Source organism: Dermochelys coriacea, chromosome 8 (assembly GCF_009764565.3).
Source record: "Dermochelys coriacea isolate rDerCor1 chromosome 8, rDerCor1.pri.v4, whole genome shotgun sequence".
In the NCBI taxonomy this organism is placed as follows: domain Eukaryota; kingdom Metazoa; phylum Chordata; order Testudines; family Dermochelyidae; genus Dermochelys; species Dermochelys coriacea.
In genome coordinates, this window is record NC_050075.1 from 87,312,966 (window position 1) to 87,328,880 (window position 15,915).

The 15,915-nt window shown below is 38.7% G+C and overlaps 1 protein-coding gene across 1 annotated transcript; it reads left to right on the forward strand.

The window, feature by feature from the left end:
* The first annotated feature begins 245 nt into the window (after window positions 1–245).
* Window positions 246–15,186, forward strand: ZRANB2 (zinc finger RANBP2-type containing 2). Its single transcript, XM_038412990.2, has 10 exons — window positions 246–489; window positions 1,544–1,596; window positions 1,707–1,815; window positions 3,152–3,234; window positions 4,608–4,684; window positions 6,032–6,169; window positions 7,312–7,484; window positions 11,734–11,820; window positions 14,400–14,564; window positions 15,106–15,186. Exons 1-10 carry the CDS (start codon window positions 260–262, stop codon window positions 15,167–15,169), a joined length of 1,179 nt encoding a protein of 392 aa, XP_038268918.2. The 5' UTR covers window positions 246–259; the 3' UTR covers window positions 15,170–15,186.
* The last annotated feature ends 729 nt before the right edge of the window (window positions 15,187–15,915 follow it).

The window sequence follows — 15,915 nt, forward strand, 5'->3', positions numbered from 1 at the left end:
TGCCAGCAGGGCGGGATGGGTTCCAGCAACAGCCTCACGTGTGGGGGACGGGGGCACCTGGGATGTCCCATTTTCTCTTTGGGAAATATGGTCGCCCCTACCTCTCCCGCTCCCACCCCACTCTCCCCCCCCCCCCCCTCCGCCACTTCTCCTTCTCCCCCTCAGCCCCGCCCGCGCTCCCACCCATGGGGTCCTCCGGCCCCTAGGGGGAACTCTCCGCGCCACCTCCCCTTCCCGGCCGGGCAGGGTGTCTACCCCAATGCCTGATTACAACCCGCGCCGCACGGCTGCCCTTCGGCGTGTTTCCTCGGGCAGGGCCGGGCGCTCCGACACCTGGCGGCTGATCTTGGGAAACAGGCGCTACGAGGCAGCCCCGTCAGACGCAGGACCCCGGCCCTGCCGCGACGCTCGGCTCCGGACGCGGTGGGCCAAGATGTCGACGAAGAATTTCCGAGTCAGCGACGGGGACTGGATCTGCCCGGACAAGAAGTGAGGGGGGCCCGGGGGCGCCAGGGGCGGGGTCCCAGGGCTCCCGGTGTGGGGAGGGAAGCGGGGCTCAGGGGAGCTCCACGTCCTCGAGTCTTCTTCCTACGGGGCACAGGAGGCGCCGTTTGCGGGGCTGTTGAACGGACGGGGGGTGGGGGGGGCTGCTGCTCAGACGCGCCCCTGCCCCTTAGCCCCTTCTCCCCCTGCTGCCTCGGGCATCTCTGCTGCCTCAGGCTGGCTCAGTGGGGCCCGAGATCTGAGTAACGCCTTTTAGATCAGCGCCCTGCAACTCAGCGTCTCTGCACCACACGCCGCACGGAAAGTGAACGGGCCCTGATCCCGTGTGCCTCCCCAGAGCCCGATCGCAGTCGTTGGGGTCTGTAGGTGCAGGGCTGTGTCTGAGCAGACACATTGCAGAATCGGGACCATAAACTGGAAAACGTCATGGCTACAGGAGTACCGGGTACTTCAAAATCTGCAGTGAAACCCAACAGTCCTTCCCGTCGTCTTTATAATTCTTCAGTTGGGTTCCCGTATCGTTGAGAAAACATTTAGTAAAGAAAGTTAGGTATTTACCCAGAGTGCTTTTTTTTTTTTTAAATGCAAAATATTTGCCAACTTTTGCCAGATGTTTACAGTTAATGAAGATCCTACTGCTGTTATTGTGAAGCAGTAGATAAATAAAATAAAAATTGCCAGCGGCCTTTTTTGTTTGTTTTTTGCTGGTCTGAAATGTGCATTCGTACAACAAAAGGAAAACTAGCCACCCTGTTACGAACAGCTTATTTATTTCAGAGATTAGAAAACAAAAAGTCATTTTTAAAAGGTCCTTTGAGTTTCTGTAGTAGTTTTATTTTAGCTACAAAAATTAAGTTGCCAACATTAAAATCATTTAAGGTGGGAAAATGTCATGATTCATTATGCAAAACAAAGAAAACTTTATAGGAATTTTCATCTTTAAAATATTTTCCAAATACTAATTGCTATCATCTTTATCCTCTCCCCTTTTTAAAAAAACTGTTAATTGCCCTTCATAAGAATATATTTCTTTTTTCAGGTGTGGAAATGTTAATTTTGCTAGAAGAACCAGCTGTAACAGATGTGGTCGAGGTGACTATCTTTCCTGTTAAGATTTCCCTTCTTTCTCATCCCCCAAAAAGAATGAAATGTTCAATCTATAAGAAATGTCTTGAAAATTATTTTGTTGAATCTATTTTCAGAAAAAACAACTGAAGCCAAAATGATGAAAGCTGGAGGGACTGAAATAGGGAAGACGCTTGCTGAAAAGAGCCGTGGCCTGTTCAGTGCTAATGATTGGCAATGTAAAACGTATGTTGGTTTTGAAACTTAAATATTATCCTTGCCGCAAACATTTTTAATTGACTAAAAGGTCATGTATCTTGGATACTTAACTCAGTCAAAATCAATGTAGCTTTCAGTGAGTAGGCAAGAGAAATTGGGACCTCCTTTTTTTTTTTAAGTGCTTTTTAAAATAAGTTTTGTATGGTTTCACATTAGATTAGTTTTTTCTGGACAACAAATATTTAATCAATGTAACTTTGGACAGACAGGATGGTCTTTTGATTATAGCACAGGATTGGAAGTATGTGTTCTGTTCCTGATCTGACTGAAAAACTTCCTGTGTGACTATAGACAAGTTACTTCACTTCAGAGGCTACTGTGTGTGTGGATTTTTTTTAAAAAGAGATGCGAGTGGGAAAATAAAACTTACTTCGTAGTGACTTTGTGAAGTTTCGGAAGGTGCGAAAGAAGGGAAAAGTACAGAGAAATTGTTTTTTCACAAACTTCGTACATATGAATACTTGTATTGTTTGAAACTTTTATGGAAACAGATTTTTTTCTGATATCCTGATTTTACGAAGAGCTTCATATTTCCTGAGACCCTCTGAGTTTTGATTTATCTATTCCGTCTTTGTTAATTCTACATAAAATTTCCAATCTCTGAAACCTGTACTTATTAGAATATTTTTCCATCTCTAGAAAATGCTAATTGAATTCTAGTTGACGTTTATGTCAAATTTCAACTTTACAACTTGCACTTGCACCTGTGTTCCTACACATTGCATCCATGCTTTCCTGTCCCTTCCCCCCTCCCAATTCTTGTCCTTTTTTCTACTATTTTCCATTCTTGCTCTGTTTTCTTCCACCTCTGCTGCCTTTTTGTAATAATTCAAGCACCTTTCCTTGAAAAATAATCCTTGAAAAAATGTTACAGGTAAAAATGACTTCTGTGCAGTTATGATGTGAAAATTCCTTTTATGCTCGAATATATGCCATTTTATTACTATAATGTGATTTGGTCTAGATATGTGCATGTATATGCATTTTAAGCTTGATCATAGCTGTGCCTCTCTTGGGGCTGTTTGGGTTGACTACTTGACTCATGCCTGTGATCCTTATGCTGGCTAAATTCCTATAAACTTCACTGGGAGTTGCGCGTACATAACTATTGCAAGAGTAGGCCCTGGTGATGTTACAATTGCCTGTTTGTTTAGTAGTGAACTTAAATTGCAGCTAATCAATATAAATTGATTTCATTATTTTCTGGAGCATGTTGCCTTATTCCCAAGCTCTTTAACTTGAAATAAAATGTTGCATTTTTACACTTACTTTCTTTTCCCTCCCCCCTCCCGCCCCCATAAAGTTGTGGCAATGTGAACTGGGCCAGGAGATCAGAATGTAATATGTGTAATACTCCAAAGTATGCAAAACTGGAGGAAAGGACAGGTAAGATGAATTTGCATTTTTAAATATTCAGTTCTCTTCATAAACTTTATAACTTTAGAAATCATAATATAACCTAAATCAAGTGGTCATTTTTAATAGGCATAGCAATGCTAACTAGTCTTCCTCTTGCATATCCCATTCTTGTAAGTCTATATACGTGCTAAGTATTACTAGTATGTAAAATACAAGTGTGATGGATGGTTCACCTCAAGAGATCCCATAAGGTCATACAGTTTAAACCACATTCTCAGTTTTCATGAGGATACAGTATTAAAACAAATTCTTAAATAAATTTCCAACAGATTATTTTTAAGCCCAGGAGATATTAATTTTGAATTTCTGATATGAAGCCATAGAGACTAACTACACTAGACTTGTAAGTCAGTAGTAGGTTACAACACATTTCCAGTTTGTAATGCAGAATGGACCATAACTATTTCATAATCAAGTGATAGCCTTGGTCATGTTTTGGATATAATAAAGTCCCATCTGCATTACAAAATGGAACCATATTATAACTAGGTCAGGGTTGCAACCATGTTGTAACTGGAACTGATTGTTCTTTAAGCAGAAATGTGCTTGTAGCAGAAATTGTGCTTTAAGCAGAAATGTCAACTCAGTGATATTCCCTTTTCCTCTGCTTTCCTTCTGAAATCGCCCTATAAATGTAGGGTTAAACAAAACGTGCAAAAAATATTTTGGGGGGACTACATTATCTCCTGAGCCAAATTTGCCTGGCAAATCTATAGGATGTCAGGGAGTGTGTTTCAGCTTTCTTGATTCTCAGGCCCACTCTTGATTGTATTCAACTTAAAACTGCTAGCAAGAAGTATTAAATTCCACTTCTGAGTTATGGGCTATAATGGACCCTACATCATGGAAGCATGGCAGTGGTAGAGCAGAGCCCAATCTGCCCTGACATGCCCTGTGGGTTAGAAGGAGAGGCAGGGTCTGGCTACAGCACAGATGCTTCAGCAGGGTGTTCTCCTACACAAGAGTGATTCTTTGCTGGGCATTTGCAGCCTGATTATGGCTCCTTTGTGGCACTTGGCCCTTAATTACCTAAACAGTTGCAGTGAAATGAATTTCTTTCATTTACCTCAAAGGTTACGTCAGCTTCTCAATTAAATATGTAAAAACTATTTTTGATACACTTGTGTGAGAACAGTTCAATGTCTGCTTCTTTTCAGATTGCATAACATTCTTGGTATAGATTTCATGATAATTTATACATCTAGAAACATCTTCTATTGGATTTTAATCAATTTTAATCAAAATTATGTGGCATAATAAAAGTATTTACCAAAGACTTTGAATTTACACACTATAAGAGATTATGTAGTGCATTCTTATTTTACATTTCTAATTTGCAGGATATGGAGGAGGTTTTAATGAAAGAGAGAATGTTGAGTATATAGAACGTGAAGAATCAGATGGGGAATATGATGAGGTAAGATTATGTATAATTATTACATTGGAGGAACATAAGTTAAAATGAAGAGATTTGTGTTTATGAGCACATATCTGGCAGGGAAGCCTGGCTTGTGAAACTAACTCATGGTATGTCTACACAGCAAGCACTGCAATGGACGCAGCTGCAGTTATGGCATTGTAGTGTAGACACCTCTTGCAGCGATGGAAGGAGGTTTTCTGTTGCTGTAGTAAATCCACCCCCTTGATATGCAAGGGCAACAGAAGAATTGTTCCATTGATCTAGCTGCCGTCAATAGTGGGGTTCAAGCTTTGACCTAGCTGCAGCTACCTTAGGTTGACCTAACCACATCCCTCTGTGCATGAAATTTTTCACAGCCTGAGTGATACAGCTACGTTGACCTAAGTTTTAGGCGTAGACCAAGCCTCAGCCATCCTGGCTCAGGGTGAGAGAAGCTAGCTGTACAAATCTTTTGAATTACGTCTCTTGCCGATTCATATGTGAAGCAGAATTCATGTTGAATCTGGAAAAGCATGGGGGGTAAACGTCTAAAAATCAGTTAAAAATTAAGTTTAACTATGGTTCATGTTTCATTAGTTTAACTGCTTGCAAGATCTGCTTTAGATTTCCAATGCTGTTTACTTTAAGGTGCTCATACTGCTTCCCAAATATACTGAAGTCTGTTATAAAGCAGTCTTGTAAAGCACATGCTGTTTGATTACATCCAGATTATTGATGAATTTATCAGAATATAGACATTGTGATGTGTCTTTATTTTAGATCTACAGTAGGTTTTTGCTGAGTACTTTTGGGTCATTCAACTAAGATTTCATGGTCGAAATTTGCCTTCTCCGTCTCCACACAGCAATATTTTTTTTTTTATTTGTAATTAAAGTTGTCTTTACTATTTTTCACTTTTTCCCACGAGTCTTACAAAAGTCTTAGTTCATTATAGGTTTCAGAGTAGCAGCCGTGTTAGTCTGTATTCGCAAAAAGAAAAGGAGTACTTGTGGCGCCTTAGAGACTAACAAATTTATTTGAGCATAAGCTTTCGTGAGCTACAGCTCACTTCATCGGATGCATTCATCGGATACACAAATCTCTTCATTTTAACTTATGTTCCTCCAATGTAATAATGCATCCAATGAAGTGAGCTGTAGCTCATGAAAGCTTATGCTCAAATAAATTTGTTAGTCTCTAAGGTGCCACAAGTACTCCTTTTCTTTTAGTTCATTATAGTCTTTTCATATTGGCTCGTAGGAGGCTGCTTGTTTAATATACTGTAGTTAGTATTACTTACGGTAATTACTTACGGAGTGGGCAGAAACAAAGCGTGTGTCACTCACATTATTTATTTGCAATTAGTTTGGTCGTAAAAAGAAAAAATACAGAGGAAAGCCAGTTGGGCCTGCATCTATCCTGAAGGAAGTAGAAGATAAGGAATCTGAAGGGGAAGAAGAAGAGGATGAGGATGAAGATCTTTCCAAGTATAAACTGGATGAGGTAAAATAATCCTTGTTCTTTATTTCTGCTAACATACTGTGTTCTTACTAAGTGAGATTGGCCTTAATTCTTAGCTGCTTGTAAATCAGTATTGTTATACAATACATAAGTTATAAGTAAGGATGATAAGCTTTCCTAACCTCTGTATACATATTGGAGTGGGATATGTGTGTATTGGAAGAATGCATGAGCTGAGGAGAGTTTGTCAGCCTGAACTCTGAAGAGTTGCTTTGAATGACTGCTGTCAGAATCTTATCACTTAAACTTACATTTTATATTTTAACTTTGGGAACAGAATTAATCATTGTGAGAAATATATGTTTATATAGGATGTCTTAATAGGTAGATCCAGTACAGTATGGTGAAAATGCACACTAAAATCTTGACTGCTGCACTATTTCTGATGTTTTCAAAATATCTAAAATAAATGTCAACATGGACTAGACATGTTCCAGATATCTTCTGTTAAATAACGCTGGCTTAATTTTTAGCTATACAATTGAAAGAAATATCCTACTGATCTTCAGTTTTGTTTTTAATACATAGTGATTGTTAAATTAGTATTAGTAATTAGTAAATATTAGTTGTTCCTTTTAGGCCATGATCATGAAAAGACTTGTGCACATGTTTACTTTTACACACTGACCAAAATCAGTGAGCAATTTGCAGAATTGGAACCTAAGTTTGGTAATGGGATAGACTTCCTCTGAGCCTGAGACTTCTGCTAGACATCTTCCCAAAATAAAGCTTTGTCTCATTTTTTTAAGACAGTCACTGAACTGTAATACAAATGCTGGCATTATAATTCACTTCCTAACTTTTTAATTATTTAGTCGTTATGCAGGTTTTTGAGGATCACTTTTTTCAGTCCTATTTTATTACTGTTTCTGAAATTGTTTTTATGTAGCTATTTGATTTTTAATAAGCTGCACTCAATGCTTGAGGGTTTTTTGTTATCTTAACAAAAGAGAACTAAAAAAACGGATTTGAAAAGATTGGCAGTATGCTCCAAATAAACTACGGACAAGAGCAAGTAAAAACTACTACTCCAAATGAAAATAGTCTAAAATGTAATCCTGCTTTCTGCATATTTTCTTCGTATTTAAGTCTCCAAACCTAACTAACAGTCTGCATTTTTTCAGGATGAGGATGAAGATGAGGCTGATCTCTCAAAATATAATCTTGATGCCAGTGAGGAAGAAGATGCTAATAAGAAAAAGAAATCCAACAGGCGCAGTCGCTCTAAGTCTCGCTCTTCCCACTCACAATCTTCATCGCGCTCATCCTCCCACTCAAGCTCAAGGTCTAGGTCAAGGTAAACGGGTACAGGTCAAGGGTAACGCCAGGCAAAATGTCAGTATCTAACTTCTTTATTTACATCTTTTTTTCTTGATTGACTTGTAGTTTCAGTTGTTAATGTGACAGTTTTATATATTCAGTTTACGCAGGTAGATTACATTTTTATAATGGCCTTTTGTAGCTCCACAGTTTTAAAAGTGAGGACTTCTTTTAGTTTGTCACTTTGCTTTCAGTGAGTTAATATTTCAGCTGTATCTGTAACAAATATGGCTTTTAAAAACAGGAAAGCTAGCATGTTTTCAAAACTAATTGTAGTCCTTTTGCCTTGCTATTGAGTAGTCACATTTAATGTTACATAGATGCTTTTTTGGAAGTACTGAGGATGTTGGGAGAAAAGTAGACAAACTGGGAGGCGGGGATGGTAAAGTAGGAGGTAATGCAATCAGAGCAGATAAAGTAGAAGGCCACTGTTGGAAAATGCCTTGAAGGTGAAGATAAGAAACTTGAGTTTCATGTGGTAGAAAAGGGGAAGTCAGTGGAATGATTGATTAAGATGATTATGATATAGTTAGAGCAGTGGTTCTCAAACTTGTTCCTCCACTTGTGCGGGGAAAGCCCCTGGCGGGCCGGTTTGTTTACCTGCTGCGTCCGCAGGTTTGGCCGATCGAGGCTCCCAGTGGCTGCGGTTCGCTGCTCCAGGTCAACGGGAACTGCTGGAAGTGGCGCAGGCCGAGGGACATACTGGGAGCCGTGATCGGCCAAACCTGCGGATGCGGCAGGTAAACAAACCAGCGCGGCCTGCCAGGGGCTTTCCCTGCACAAGTGGTGGAACAAGTTTGGGAACCACTGGGTTAGAGCATCAGGCAAGGAAGATGATCTTAACTGAGTTTGCAGGGTCTACATGGGTCTCAGTGAAGCCAGAAAAAGCTCTAATTTGCACATTTAAAGAGAACACAGAAAAGCTTATTCTCAAATCAGTAGTGAACCAACCATTTAATAAACACATCATTTTACTAATTGGTTGCAAAATATCTTTATTTCTTAAGCTCCTTAATACTAACGCATGCAAGATTAACCCACAGATATCTAACTAGTAGTAGTATAGCTAAGAATTAGTTATTGTAGGAGAGAGCTTATAATTTAACCATAATAAATTGCCCAAGTTGAAACTTGGTGAATAGCCTCTTGGTTTAGGAGAATTTGCACCTGCAGAAAAATCCATTAGGATGGTCTCAACACTTAAACTGCTTCTCTCTCTAAAATATCAGCTATTGTTTTGCCAGACTTTAAGGTAAGTGAGGTACACTTTGCTTTTGTCTCTGAAGTGGCCAGGATTTCAAATATGTGAAAATCAGCTTTCCTTTTTCATTTTTGTCAGAATGTGTATATTAAATGTTTTACTTGGCCTACGTGACAGCACATTGCCCCTGCACTGTCCATTCAAAACTCATTTGCTAAGTGCACCATCCTTGCCTGACTTTTTTGAACCCTCTACTGAATTCCCCTTTTTCACTGCATAAAGTTTCTTCTATACAGAATGCTGTCCATGAACAGATCCATAGATCACTATCCTTTCCTTGAAATGCCTCCATAAGGCCCACATAGGCTATAGTGCCTACAAGAAGCTAACCAAATATTATTGGCAGAGCTGATTGACACTTGCCAATTTGTTTATCAAAAAACACATTTTGATAGTACGTTTCATTTCTCCTCTTCCACCCTTCATCTTAGAGTCTGAGCTCCGTGACGCATGGACTGTGTCATCCTGTGTGAACTACACCTACTGCATGGGAACTATTGGAATGCAAATAAGATTGTCTTTTTTTTTTTTTTTTTTTTTAAAGTATAAGCTACTATCAGCTCAGATGAAGGATCAAACATAAATTCACAACCCTCAAAGTCAACCAAAAGTAGTTTAATTTATTTTGTTTCTCCTGGGATCTCCCAGTGTTGGGTGTAATCGTGTCCTGGGTACTTCAATACATATTCGCAACATTGTCTTCATTTAATCAAACATAAATGTGTGTTCAAAGGATTTTGAGTTCTCCTTGAAGGATTTTTTTTGTTTTTTAGAAACATAAATCTTATTGTGCTAGAAATAAAAGTGCAGGCTATTCTTGTTCTGCATAATATGATGAAATAGAGACAATGGTAACAATATTTATTGGGAGTTATGGAATTAATTGACCAAATAGTGCCTGAAAAGATTATTAAAATTTGATTTGACATGTCTTCTCTTCAAAATAATTACAATTATACCAGACTTATAGTACTGTACTCTTGCGGCTTGCATTTTAAGGAGACACCATCAATTTGAAAATTGCATTAGTTTGCTTTAAAAGAACAGGAGTACTTATGGCACCTTAAAGACTAACAAATTTATTTGAGCATAAGCTTTCGTGAGCTACAGCCCACTTCATCAGATGCAGGCAGTGGAAAATACAGTAGGAAAATGGCCCATCTTGATTATCACTACAAAAGGTTTTGTAGCCTCTCCTGCTGGTAATAGCTCACCTTAATTGATCACTCTCGTTATAGTGTGTATGGTAACACCCATTGTTTCATGTTCTTTGTGTATATAAAATCATCCTGCTGTATTTTCCACTGCATGCATCTGATGAAGTGGGCTGTAGCCCACGAAAGTTTATGCTCAAATAAATTTGTTAGTCTTTAAGGTGCCACAAGTACTTCTGTTCTGTTTGCGGATACAGACTAACACGGCTGCTACTCCAAAATTAGTTTACTTGTAACTTTACAATGTTTTTAATGCAAAAAAAAATTTACTCTTGTGTATGCATTTTGCTTTTTTATACAGAGAAAACAATGAGACTGATTATAGGCAGTTTCACACTTGCTGAAAAGAGCCTTCTAAATATCAACAAATGAATAACAAATCTTGACACTTTTTAAATAATTTGTTTAAGAAATGTTCATGATAGTGTATTTGGAGTACTATTTAAGATACTAGGACTCCTAATTTAATACACTTCTAAAAATCCAAGGTGACAGTGTCCCATTAAGGTGCAAATTCAAGATTTGGGTTGGATTCATGAAATAGTTAATGGGAAGCAATCATTTTATTAACTTTACCAAATAACTGCTACCCTTCTTACTTTGTCTGCTTTCACAATTTAACTAATAGTTCTAATGACAACTTTCAATATCTTAATAGGAAGCCATTAATAAAAACCTTAACTTCTTTCAGAGTAGCAGCCGTGTTAGTCTGTATTCACAAAAAAGAAAAGGAGTACTTGTGGCACCTTAGAGACTAACAAATTTATTTGAGCATAAGCTTTCGTGAGCTACAGCTCACTTCATCGGATGCATTTGGTGGAAAATACAGTGGGGAGATTTATATACACACACAGAGAACATGAAACAATGGGTTTTTATCATACACACTGTAAGGAGAGTGATCACTTAAGATGAGCCATCACCAGCAGCAGTGGGGGGAAAGGAGGAAAACCTTTCATGGTGACAAGCAAGGTAGGCCATTTCCATCTTCCAGTTAACAAGAACATCTGAGGAACAGTGGGGGGGAGAAATAACCCCCCCACACACTGTTTTCACCATGTTATTTCTCCCCCCGACCCCACCCCACCCCACCCAGTTCCTCAGATGTTCTTGTTACCTGCTGGAAATGGCCTATCTTGCTTGTCACCATGAAAGGTTTTCCTCCTTTCCCCCCCCCACTGCTGCTGGTGATGGCTCATCTTAAGTGATCACTCTCCTTACAGTGTGTATGATAAAACCCATTGTTTCATGTTCTCTGTGTGTGTATATAAATCTCTCCACTGTATTTTCCACCAAATGCATCCGATGAAGTGAGCTGTAGCTCACGAAAGCTTATGCTCAAATAAATTTGTTAGTCTCTAAGGTGCCACAAGTACTCCTTTTCTTTTTGCTTAACTTCTTTATGCCATTCCTTATATAGTCGAACTACTGCCTAGAATTATCCATTAACAGTTGAAAGTAGATAAATAACTCCAATGTACAATCTGGCAAAACTTTAAAGAGCAAATATTTTTATCTCTTTCATGAATCTGGGCTCAAGTACTTTAATGTATGATAAATAGCTGCATCTGCATATTGTTAAAAACAATTTATGAAAGAAAATGAATATTCATTTTTGAAAAGTTTCAGATATTAAGAACTAGTATTTCAGATGCTCGTATGCATTGAGCAAAATTCTAGAAGTAATTTTACAATAATCATGTCTCATAAGGCTGTTTAAGTATTGGAAAAAATCCTCCATGTTGTTTCAGGTCCCATTCAAGAAGCTCTTCCAGTTCCAGATCAAGATCTCGTTCCACTTCCAGAGAACATTCTAGATCTCGTGGGTCGAAATCAAGGTGAATGAGGTAGCTTTCTCTCTGCTTTGCAGAGAGAAATTAAAAGGGTAGCAGAACTGATTGCTTGTTTCTCTAAAAAACTATTTTGACTTAACTCATTTTCAGCATGGAAATCAGTTGCTCCCAGGTCCAGTCCAAGGAGTTACCAGTATTAAATGAAATAATTATTCTTGAAAATGCAAGTTTGTTTTTTTTTATGAGAATATTTTTAAAAGTCTGGTCTAAAGCTAGGCAAGTGAATAACCCAATGTCTGCAATACATCAAAGCAAGAGAATCTGAATGCATATTTTTGCTTAAAATAATTCTTGCAACTTTATTTACTGTTTCCTCTGGCGATTAAGTGTGAAATATTAGAAGATGTGTTATTCTTATTTTGTATATGTTGGTAATGTATATGAACCCCCCATTAGAGAAAACTGTTGAAACATTATTGTGAATGTGAGGGAAATATGCTAAATCACTGATCAATTACTCATGTAGGTAACCCACTGAAGTCAGTGAGATTACTCACATGTGGTCAAGGCAAGCAAAACTTGGTCCAGATTTTCTGGATATACTCATTAGAGTGTGATTTAGCTGGTCTTTTTGTATAGCAATTATTGAACTGTGCATGGCAGCCAAAGCTAGCAATTAGTCTTCGTGATGAGTTCACTGAGGCTTCCTGTTGACAGAAGTTTTTGCAGTAGAATGCAAATCCACCTCTTTTTTCCATTCCTGGAGATGTCCCCTATGGTGTGAAACAAGTGGGGCAGGGCATCTAAAAATAATCTTGCATCCCTTGTATGGCACTGACTTCTTGAGTGTCCTCATTTAAGGGGTGGAGTATAAGCAGGGATTCCATTATCTCCTAAAGAGAAAACTGTGGAAGTGCTCCATACAGCCACTATGGGTATGTCTACATTGCACACTCCTCATGGCAGCATGTGAACTCCCCTTCCCACCTCTCTGACCACAGTATAAATGGTGTAGATAGTGAATGTTTGGATAAATAAAGATACACCTGACACTTACGGTATATACTCTGCACGGCTCTGTACACACCCAAGTAGTGCCTCTCTGTCCACACTGTTGCTTTTAGCAGTGTAGTGTAGGGAAAGACTTTGGCAGTGGGGAAAGGCTCTGCTGCTGTAGGTTTCCTCCCCTGCTGGGGAAGACTCCAATAGTGGACAGAGAGGCTCCAGCAACTTCCTGGAGCCTTGCCCCACCACAGTGAAAGACTTTGGGAGGAGGGGAAGGCTCTGGCAGGGGAGAGGCAGTGGGAAAAGGGTCCCACTCCCTCCCCCCTGCCAAAGCCTTTCATTGCCGCATTTGCTACATACTGAAGTGTGCACGCATCCTGCTTTTCACTGTGGCATGGAGCTACACTTACCCTACATGCCAGTGATGTGCAGTGTGGATGCATCTTATGAAATGGTTGTTTCGCTGCTCTGAGGGAAGGATTACTCCCTCATTCATCCTGCATTTGCCCATTGTCCATATTGGCTATATTTGTCCTGGGACTTGGTCTGAATTTTAGCGTAGTAAGAATTGCAACTGCTATAAAGTTAAGTAATAAAAGACAAAGCAAATTATTATTTGACACCCCATTGATACTGAAGCAACAAGTTCAGAACACGTTATTTTTAGGATACAAAATTGGTTTAAAAACTGGATTTCAGACCTTCCTGTCTATTAAATTGCTTAACATTTGTGACAGGTTTCAGAGTAGCATTTGTGAGTATTATTTACAAAAGATTGTGAAACATTTCTGCAGAAAAATATGCGTGTTTGATATCTGAAAAAGTACTGTCACCAAGTCCTCTTTGTCTGGTGGATTTAGCATTGGGCTTGAAGTCAGAAGGTACTAAATCCTATTTCCATCACCTTGTCTGGCAGCTTTTTCAAATCCACAAATATGATTTTTTTTCATGAGAAAGCAGCTGATTTTTGTAAACATAGATGACAATATGCCATGCAAGATATTTTGCTAACATTTTTAGTTTATTAAAATTGCTTCAGTTTAGCAAAAGTCTTGCAAACTCAAATAGGTGAATTTGGGTGGGGGGAATGGCCATTTTTTGAGATTTTTTTTCCAATTTTAGTAATTTTTTTTAGGCAGTTTATTTTTGAAGTAGCCTTGGTTTAATGATTCATAATGGAATATGTGTACTAATGGTAAAATGAAACATGATTTTAAATAGCTTGTTAAATCTGTAGTTCTCCAGCCTCTCACTTTATGGACTGTACTACTTAGCACGAGTATAGTCTTCTTGTAGGCTATCTCTCATCCCAGACTCCTGCAGTATGTTTAACAAAAAGCTTAATTCTGGAGAACACTGGGAAAAGGCTCCCAACACACTGGTCCACAATACTATTTCAAAAGCATTACTTTAAAAATAAGTATTTTCATTGTTAAGATAGAAGTTCTTATTGGCTATTAACTAAGAAGTAAGTATTAAAATACCTACAAATACATTTTGTAAAATGTTGTGGCAAATCTTGTATTGAATGTTCTTGGATCTGAACTCTGTAGTAGACTTTTGCTGACTTCTTTGTATTATGCACAAATTAAATCAAATTTATTTCTTAATCAATAAAGATCCAGCTCCAGGTCCCACAGGGGGTCTTCAACCCCAAGAAAAAGATCTTACTCAAGCTCTCGTTCATCATCTTCCCCTGAGAGAGGCAAGAAGCGGAGTCGCTCTAGATCTTCTTCGCCCGGTGATCGCAAAAAAAGACGATCGAGATCACGGTCACCCGAAAGGTTTGGGTTTATGTAGAATAAGAATGGGTGCATTTAAAATGTGTGTGTAATACACTTTCTGAAGAAATAAAATGAACTGGGAAAGGATTGAATTTTATCAGTTACTCATTTTGGTATTTAAAAATAGGTTTTCTGCCCTCCCTCTCCCAATTACCATGCTGCTTTGTAAAACGTAATGTTTTAAAACCATCAAAAAAAATTTTTTTGCAAAATCTCCTGTTAGGACCATGTTCCATAGAAAAAGACCTAGATTACCATTCTTTCAGTGTTTGAAAGGGCTAATGTACTCTGTTGCTTGATTAACTTTCATAAATGAATACTGTGACATCAAGGAATTGTAAATTTAATATGAAGTGTGGCAAATTTAATACTAAAAAGTGTAATATGTTAGTGAGCCTAAACAGAATGTTTCAGATTATTTACATGTTCAGTTTATATACTACCCCATCAAATAAATTAGTCTTCTTACTACTGTGGGTGTGAGTGATAAAAGTAATTTGCACTTATTTCTTTGCATGCTTTCTCTGTTTGTATCTTACAGACGCCGCAGGTCGTCATCTGGATCTTCCCATTCCGGTTCCCGTACAAGTTCTAAAAAGAAATAATGTATTAAAGTTCACATTTTAAAAAAAAAAAATCCAGTCCAGTGCATGAGGCGCATTTTTAAGAACTTGGTGTCTTATTTGGTCAGAAGTGCTAAATCTGCTAGTAGAAGTGCATGTTCGTCCTTGCTTTCTGGGAAACTGCAGCTTTGTTCATTCATTAAACAAAAAGTAAGGTAGCATTTTAAGCCATAAATTCTCCAGGGTAGGTGTGTACTTTTCATTATTCCATTTATCTCCTCAGATGTTGCATATTTGTATTGTTAAACAATGTATAATTGTGCCCACTTACTTTAGTGCTACCAAATGGCTTTTTTTCATTTTTATGGTTCCAATCCATTACATTATTTACCGCTGTGAATTGATCTGTGTAGTCCCACCCTACAAAAGAGAGTTCCCTGCATATAACAGCTCCTGAGCTTCTTTGATGCACTTTTGATAGGACCAGAGGAAATTACTACAGTTCTAAGGCTAAAGTATCCCATAGGGGGAAGTTTTAGGCCAGGCTTCCAATTTTTCTGTATTTAAACAAAAGTTGTGATGAGTGGCAGTTCTCTCACTCACATTTAGTGCAGACGCCCGATTCCCACACCCAGTACTAGGTTCTGTAATGGGTGCGTGAGACTTCCCTCTCCCAGCTTGAAGGCTTTTTGGATCATTAAGCACTCTCTTCTCCATAGCTGAGGTCTGTCTCAAAACTGTAAGTCTCTGTGGAGATTCAGCCTTCTTGATCCTGTCTCAGCCAAGGA

Coding starts and splice junctions, on each gene's coding strand:
- ZRANB2 (XM_038412990.2), top strand. CDS start 260: ATGCCTGATTACAACCCGCGCCGCACGGCTGCCCTTCGGCGTGTTTCC. Junction 3,235..4,607: donor AAAACTGGAGGAAAGGACAG/GTAAGATGAATT, acceptor TCTAATTTGCAG/GATATGGAGGAGGTTTTAAT. Junction 11,821..14,399: donor TCTCGTGGGTCGAAATCAAG/GTGAATGAGGTA, acceptor TAATCAATAAAG/ATCCAGCTCCAGGTCCCACA.